Source organism: Salarias fasciatus, chromosome 7 (genome assembly GCF_902148845.1).
Source record: "Salarias fasciatus chromosome 7, fSalaFa1.1, whole genome shotgun sequence".
Taxonomy (NCBI): Eukaryota; Metazoa; Chordata; class Actinopteri; order Blenniiformes; family Blenniidae; genus Salarias; species Salarias fasciatus.
In genome coordinates this window covers 32,239,272-32,247,743 of record NC_043751.1, presented here as the reverse complement: position 1 = coordinate 32,247,743, position 8,472 = coordinate 32,239,272, and the positions used below count along the sequence as shown (strand labels likewise).

The window sequence follows — 8,472 nt, the reverse complement described above, 5'->3', positions numbered from 1 at the left end:
AGAGAGAGACAGAGGGACAGAGGGAGACAGAGGGAGACAGAGGGACAGAGAGACAGAGGGAGACAGAGGGACAGAGAGACAGAGAGAGACAGAGGGAGACAAAGGGAGAGAGAGAGACAGAGAGAGACAAAGTCAAACACAATGATCAAGTTTTACACAGTTTGAACACATCATGAAGTCTGGAGTAATGGGGGCGGGGCTTGTGCAACACGCCCCGCCCCGCCACACTGACCCGCCACACTGACCCGCCACCGCCACACTGACCCGCCACACTGACCCGCCACCGCCACACTGACCCACCACCGCCACACTGACCCGCCACCGCCACACTGACCCACCACCGCCACACTGACCCGCCACACTGACCCGCCACCGCCACACTGACCCGCCACCGCCCCGCCACACTGACCCGCCACCGCCACACTGACCCGCCACCGCCCCGCCACACTGACCCGCCACCGCCCCGCCACACTGACCCACCACCGCCCCGCCACACTGACCCGCCACCGCCCCGCCACACTGACCCGCCACACTGACCCGCCACACTGACCCGCCACCGCCACACTGACCCGCCACCGCCACACTGACCCGCCATCGCCCCGTCACCGCGCCGCCACCCGCTCCCTGCAGCATTAGGACTGTTCTCCTGCCGGTTCTCCTCACTCACCGTCCGGTTCCTCGCTGGGTTCCAGCAGCTTGACGAACTCCACGTTGACGTGAACTTCGACCCCCAGGATCAGGCTGACCTTCAGCAGCATCAGCTGCAGCTGGCGGATACCTGCAGAACCAGAGTCAGAACCGGAGGAGGGGAACCGCGGAACCGGACCGCGGACGCGGTTCTGCAGACTCACTGATGTGGTCGATGGATCCGGCGCAGAACTTCCCGTAGAAGTGTTTGGCCCCGAGGCCCCGCAGGTCGTGGATGGCGAAGGGCCACAGGTGCAGAACGTTGTTCCTGGAGAACGTGTCCCGCTTCTCGATCAGAACCACCTTACAGCCCAGCAGGCGCAGCTCGATGGCGGTGCGCAGGCCGCACGGACCCCCGCCCACCACCAGGACCTGGGGGGAGGGGCCGCGTCAGCCAGGCTAGTGCTAATGCTAATGCTGACGGACAGAAAGGGGCACAGCTAGCTCATGCTATTGCTTACTGACAAAGGGGTGCACCGTGTGCTCATGCTAATGCTAATGCTAACGCTAATGCTGACTGACACTAACACACTGTGCGCCCATGCTAATGCTAACGCTAATGCTGACTGACACTAACGCACCGTGCGCCCATGCTAATGCTAATGCTAACGCTAATGCTGACTGACACTAACGCACCGTGAACTCATGCTATTGCTAATGCTAATGTGACTGACAGAAAGGCACACGATGAGCTCATGCTAATGCTAACGCTAATGCTGAATGACACTAACAGGCACTGTGAGCATATGCTAATGCTAATGCTAATGCCAGTCCCCGTCTGTCCCCCTTCAGGATGTGGACGGTCTGGTTCGGTACCCGGGTTCCGCTGCAGGCGCCGTTCTGGCCGTAGACCTTGTTCTGGGCCCTCTTGTCCAGTTTGGTCCACAGAGCCTGGACCTTCCAGGACCGGACGGCGTCCTTCAGGTGGCCGTAGAAGTTGTGGTGGTCCAGCGGGTCCAGGTCCAGCTGTCTGCACAGGGTGCTGAAGGCCTGCAGCGTCCCCCTGCAGCTGGACGCCTGCACCAGGGTCTCAAAGAGACGGACCGCCTGAGACGCTCGCACGTCCTCCACGTCCCCCATCGCTCGGTCCACCTCCTGTCCCCACACTGCCAGCAGGAGGGGACCAGGACCCGATCTGGAGGACAGAGACAGGACAGGATGGAGACAGAGGACGGAGACAGGACAGTGTCAGGACGGAAACGTCCACTGGTTAGGAGAAGTGCAGCAGAACTCTTGTTCCCCTCATGTTGACTGAACGTTCTGTCCGGATCTGCAGATCCTGAAGTGAACAAACACTGATCCGTGTTCCGGTTCCGCTGGTCAGCGTTCCGTTCCGGTTCCGCTGGGCAGCGTTCCGTTCCGATTCCGCTGGGCAGCGTTGCGTTCCGGTTCCGCTGGTCAGCGTTGCGTTCCGGTTCCGCTGGTCAGCGTTCCGTTCCGATTCCGCTGGGCAGCGTTGCGTTCCGGTTCCGCTGGTCAGCGTTGCGTTCCGGTTCCGCTGGTCAGCGTTCCGTTCCGATTCCGCTGGGCAGCGTTGCGTTCCGGTTCCGCTGGGCAGCGTTGCGTTCCGGTTCCGCTGGTCAGCGTTCCGTTCCGGTTCCGCTGGTCAGCGTTCCGTTCCGGTTCCGCTGACCAGTGGAAGAATCTGTGCAGATCGGTTCTCCTGCAGCTGCAGCGTCTGAAGGTCTCAAAATAACCTGAAGCATCGAATGACAGAACGTCACGTTCTGCAGGCCGAGGGGGGGCTGCACCGGGACCAGAGGAGAGACAGGTCCACCATTAGACCCCCCCAGGCCCCCCCGCCTCCTCCAGGTTCACCCCCCCCCCCCTCCAGGCCCCCCCAGGCCCCCCCCCACTGCAATGCTGTCCGTCGCATTGCATCTTGGGTAATTTCAGGATGAGTAGTGAACACACGATGTCTACTCAACATTTCTGGCGAATGCAGTATGCATCCTGGAACTTCTCGCATACTCCAAATGGCATCCTGCCAGTGTAGACACTGCATACTCAGTAAGTTAGTTGGTAGTAGGCAGTATGGTAGTAGGCAGTATGGTAGTAGGCAGTACGCGGTTTGAACGCAGCTGAGATGATGCCGAAGTGCAGAAAAGCTGGAATTCCAGGGAAATTCCAGCAGGGGGCGACGGTGCTGATTTCAAAAGGAGTCCGGGTCTCAGTGGAACCATTCAAACAATTTTCAGAGAGCAGATAAACATCAAAGCTCCCGGGCCCAGACCAGGTCCTGGTCTCTGTCTCTGGTTCTTCTGGACCAGACTCTGGTTTTCACTGAAACCATCGGCTGATTTTGTTTTACCAGTTAAAGTTTTGCACCAATCGCCCAATCACAGCGCCCCTCTGTCCACGTGATGCGGTCACGTGACCGGCTGGACCAATCACATTCCATCTGGTTTACAGAGTCCAGTCTGGAGACGTCCTGCTGGACTCGCTGGAGTCTTCAGGACGGGATCTGGGACGCTGTGGGGACGTCAGGAAGGGTCTGTCCACTGGATTAACGATCTGTGAGACAGGAGCGTTTTTTTGTTTTTTTTTAACAATTTATTTATTAGTATTTTACAAATACAAATCACAGAATCATTAACAGTAATGGAGCTAGTACTTAAACCCGTAGCCCCCCCCCCCACCCCCCCCACCCACCCCCCGCCCAAATCAAACCCTCTAAGCCAGCTCTAACGCTAGCAAAGCTAATTAAAGGTGAAGGTACCTTTAAAGTCACTCCAACATTTTTCAAAAAGATGAGGCTTTTTCATGCATGATGCAATTTCCTGCAGCCACACTGAAGCAGTGGGCGGGGCTTCACTTTTCCATAACATTGCGATGCATTTATTTCAAGCAATTAGGGACTTCCTAAGAAAACGTTTTCTCTCATCCCATCCAGAACAGATAGCTCCCCGAGCAAAATCAGCCTTGGCGAGTGAGGGATCTCTATCCCGGTGACATCTTTAAGTGCATTAAGAACGTGGTCCCAGAATGGTTTCAGCTTTACACAGTCCCAAAACACAGGAATGAGACTCCCTACTGCGACTTCACACCGAGGACAAAGCTCAGAGATCGTACCGTACATTTTGTGTCGTCTCTCAGGTGTAAGATAAACTCTATGAATGAGACTGAACTGAAGACACTGTGACGCCACTAAAGGACAAGTTTGAGCTGTACTGCAGAGTTTCCCATTCAGAATGTGTAAAGCTGAAGCAAAGGTCCTGTTCCCATCATGCTCTGTGTTTCAGGGTTTTATTGGCTAACAGATCTAGCATCCTGCTGTATATCAGAGACACCATGCCCTTCGGGTGCCGGATGTCTTTTAGGATATTTACCGTATTGGCCCGAATATAAGACGATGGTTTTTCCCAGAAACTGCATCCTCAAAAGTGGGGTGGTGTTATAATCGCGGACTTACGGTAGATGGTCAATACACATCCGCGCCGCTAGATGGAGCCAAAGTATCACTGAGCAGAGAGCGAGTGGAGCGATGAAATGAGATCAAATGATCTGATGAAAAATGGCGGATCATCTGGAACAAAGGGGCTGAACGCTGGACAACTGAGCAACAACAGAGGAGAAGTTATGATACCAACTTTAAACTGATGGTGATCAACGCAGCAGAGTCATCAAACTACTGCCAAGCTGCAGGAGGTCTGGTGGAGCAGAGCCTCGTTCTTATTGGAGAGCACAGAAAAAACTCTACAGATGCTAACGCTATGAGAAAAGCTTTCCGTGGTCCTGAGAGACGCTTCAGAGAGACTGATAGAAGGGAGAGAGAAGACGTCTCTGAAAGACGGACAGACGGAATGTCCACCACCAGAGCCTGATTCAGCTGAAGGACCTGGACAGTTATTTACATCACTGATGCAGTTTTGACCCCTTGAGGCTCTTATTTGTTGCTTATTGTTTCTTATTTTGAGAAAGAGAATATATTTTTTCATTTTATATCTCGTGAAATGTTATCTCAGTTGTGAGTTTTTGAGTTTATAATAATTGTATAATAAAAAGTTGTTTTATGAGTGGCCTTACTGTCTTCAGCATTATTTTTTTTTTCACAAAATGATCTTTGAAAAATAGGGGTCGTGTTATAATCGGAGTCGTCTTATATTCGGGCCAATACGGAACTTCATATCCAGATATTTCGCTGTACGATTGGAGCAGATTTATGAGGGCTGGAAAAGTGGTGGCTGGGCTGGTGAAAAACAGAATGATATCGTCTGCATATAAAGAGATAACGTGGTTCACACCCCCGACATGAGAGGGTGGGTCCTTATTGCTACAGCCCGACGTATCCCTGACGGGTACCTCTGGAGAGGGAAAACGTTTAACAGCTTGATCATATCGACCATGTTTGGGCCAAAGTTCATTTTACGAAGGACCTCAAACAGAAAGCGCCATTCGAGGCCATCAAAGGCTTTTTCCGCATCCAGTGAAAAACTGGGTCTTTTATGGATTCAGCGAAGTGAACCGTGTTGAAGAATTTTCTGACATTGTCTATCGAGGACCGATTTTGAATAAATCCAGTCTGGTCTTTATCAACCAGATCGGGAACTATCTTTTCAAGTCCAGTCGCTTTACTTTAGTCAGCAATTTATACTCGGATGACAGGAGGGAGACTGGTCGGCAGGAGCTGCACAGCTCGGGCTCCTTCAACAGAACACTGGTCAGGGCTCGTTCCGGCGTTCGGGGTGACTGTTTTCTATGGCATGAATGAAGATCTCCGGGGGGATCCATGGATCCATTCAATTTTCAATAAACTTTTTAAAGAAATCAGTGGTGAAGCCATCAGGACCAGAGGCCCCTCCTCCTGGGAAGCTCATCAGTGCATTTCGTAGCTCTTCTTTTGTTATTTTGCTCTCGAGCTCCTTCTGGTGCTGCAGGAACGTCCAAGTGGTCCAAGAAGCTGTGGACGTCAGGACGTCAGGACGTCAGGACGTCAGGACCCCCCCCCCCCCCCGTGGAGAACATGAGGTTTTATAGATCCTGTAGAGGTCGGATTAATCTGGGAGTGTGACCCACAGCAGCTCCACAGGGCCGTCACTGCAGGGACGGAGGCTGGAGGCTGGAAGAACGGCTCCGTCACCTCAGCCCGGGGTCCTGGGTTCCCGGGTTTCTCGGTTCCCGGGTTCCTGGGTTTCTCGGTTCCGTTATCTCGCAGGAAGTTTAGCGCCGCATCACTTTTCACATTCCTGACAGTCCTCAGCGGGTTCCGTCCTCTAATCTCAGATTACAGCGGAACTGGAACAGCTGCTGGAGGAACCGTTCCGCCTGCTGCACATGACAGAGGACAGACGAGTTCCAGCCGGAACACTGAGAACCAGAACAATGAGAACCGGGGGACTCAGAACCGGGGGGACTCAGAACCGGGGGGACTCAGGACCGGGGGGACTCAGGACCGGGGGGACTCAGGACCGGGGGGACTCAGGACCGGGGGGACTCAGAACCGGGGGACTCAGACCCGGGGGACTCAGAACCGGGGGAACTCAGAACCGGAGGACTCAGAACCGGGGGACTCAGATCCGGGGGACTCAGAACCGGGGGACTCAGAACCGGGGGGACTCAGAACCGGGGGACTCAGAACCGGGGGACTCAGATCCGGGGGACTCAGAACCGGGGGACTCTCAGGTGGTGGAGAACAGCGTTCCTCCGTTATTCCAAGCGTGTTCCACCCATTCCCAGTCGTTCTCTCCGGTGCAGAAGATGGACGTCCAGACGTTCTCCGGACGTCTTCAGATGTTCTTTACATCTTTAACTTCAGGAACCCACAGCTGCTGAGCGGAGAACCCGGACCGACAGAACCTCCACATCATATCCGGTCTGTTCTTCAGGACCGTCTCTCAGCTCAACGTTCCGCCAGCCTGTCGGTTCCGGTTCCTCTCAGATCAGACAGAATGTGGAAAAGCTGAGGTTCTTTTCATATGAGGAACCTGAGGAACGTTTTCCCTTAATCCACTGACATCAGAACAGCCTAAACCTCAAACACACAGAACCCCCGACGCCCAGCGGTTCCAGCAGGAACCTTCCAGAGTGTTCCACAGTGTGTTCCACAGAGTGTTCCACAGTGTGTTCCACAGTGTGTTCCACAGTGTGTTCCACAGTGTGTTCTAGAGTGTGTTCCACAGTGTGTTCCACAGTGTGTTCCACAGTGTTCTAGAGTGTGTTCCACAGTGTGTTCTAGAGTGTGTTCCAGAGTGTGTTCTAGAGTGTGTTCTAGAGTGTGTTCCAGAGTGTGTTCTGCGCTTCCTGCCGGGCCCTGCAGGAACCCAGATGCTAATCGGAGAACGTCTCTTATCTCCGCCTCGCTTCCTGGAACCGGTCTGACTTATAAGGGGGCGTCGGCCTTAAAAGGGGGCGTCGCCGCCGTATCAGCTCTGCCAGCGGATAAAAATACCCAGGGGGCCGAGCGGCCGGGGAGCCGGGCTCCGGTGTCAGGCGGCGGAGGAATCCGCCCTGCACCAGCAGCTCCAGGCGCCCGGTTTGATACCCGGCCCAGGAAACAGCCCCGCTGCTCACAGGCACTCCGTCAGACCCCGCCAGCCACAGCAGCCCCAGAGCCGGGACTCGAACCGCCGCTCCATCGTGACGGGAGCAAACCAACCACTGCTGCACTGTGCCGTCAGGAAGATCTACATTTTCAGTTTGATTTGAAGTTAAGTTGAGGCTTGATGCAGTCAAAGGTCAGGTAGAGGGTCCAGGTCAGGGGTCAGGGGTCAGGCTCCGGGTCAGGGTCAGGTGAAGGACCAGGTAAAGGACCAGGACCGACACGTGGAACCAGATCCAGCTGAGCCAGCATTTCACACTCTGTTCACCTGCTGATGAAACCCGACACCTGGACTACTGGAGGACCAGGACCAGGACACGGACCAGGTCCTGGCCCTTGTCCCCTTAGGGACCAGGTTCCTCAGTTCTGACGAGAACCTGGTCCGTCAGTTCGCCTGGACCTCAGACCAGGACCCGATCAGGACCTGATCAGGATCCGGGGAGCCTTCAGAGAAAGTCCAGGTTCAACCAAGTTAAGACTCACCTGCTCCTCCTGCTCCTCCTGCTCCTCCTGCTCCTCCTGCTCCTCCTGCTCCTCCTGCTCCTCCTGCTCCTCTCCCCGGTTCCTCCTGCTCCTCTCCCGGTTCCTCCTGCTCCTCCTGCTCCTCTCCCCGGCTCCTCCTGCTCCTCTCCCGGCTCCTCCTGCTCCTCTCCCGGCTCCTCCTGCTCCTCTCCCCGGCTCCTCCTGCTCCTCTCCCCGGTTCCTCCTGCTCCTCTCCCCGGTTCCTCCTGCTCCTCTCCCGGCTCCTCCTGCTCCTCTCCCCGGTTCCTCCTGCTCCTCTCCCGGTTCCTCCTGCTCCTCCTGCTCCTCTCCCCGGCTCCTCCTGCTCCTCTCCCCGGTTCCTCCTGCTCCTCTCCCCGGACTCAGAGCGCTCCTCCGGCTGCAGATTGAGGCAGTCCCTCGGCGCTCCGGAGCTCCGCTCAGCGACCTGTTGCTCTCAGCACAGCCGCCTGCCGGCTCCCCTCCGCCGGCTTGAAGCTCCGCCACGCCCCGCCCCCCGCGGAAGACGGACTTCCGCTCTGAGCTCTCCACAATAAGAGCCTCAGCAAACCGGAAGAAGAAACATAACTACCTCCAAAGTAAAGGTTCTGGTTCTGGCTCCTGAGGCTCCTGGAGCAGCTGCTGTGCGCAGACAGGCGCAGCGGAGAGTCTGGCCTCACATGTGGGGGGGTCTGGGTTCAAATCCTGACTCAGGACACGGACCAGGATGGTGGTTTTGTGGCTTGTGGAAGTGGAACTTGTGTAAG

At 55.7% G+C, this 8,472-nt stretch overlaps 1 protein-coding gene across 2 annotated transcripts in view; it reads right to left on the bottom strand.

The window, feature by feature from the left end:
* Positions 1-7,757, bottom strand: part of LOC115391844 (protein-methionine sulfoxide oxidase mical2b-like) — a 32,374-nt gene extending 24,617 nt beyond the window's left edge. For both annotated transcript variants that reach the window (XR_003931788.1, XM_030096236.1), the window contains exons 1-4: positions 7,709-7,757; positions 1,504-1,822; positions 852-1,059; positions 668-778 (exon numbers count right to left, since the gene is read on the bottom strand). Coding sequence is in view for 1 of the 2 variants with exons in the window: in XM_030096236.1 (XP_029952096.1) it covers positions 668-778; positions 852-1,059; positions 1,504-1,767 (583 nt within the window). In the remaining variant the exon portion in view is untranslated. The remainder of the gene's footprint in view (positions 1-667; positions 779-851; positions 1,060-1,503; positions 1,823-7,708) is intronic.
* Positions 7,758-8,472: the final 715 nt, after the last annotated feature.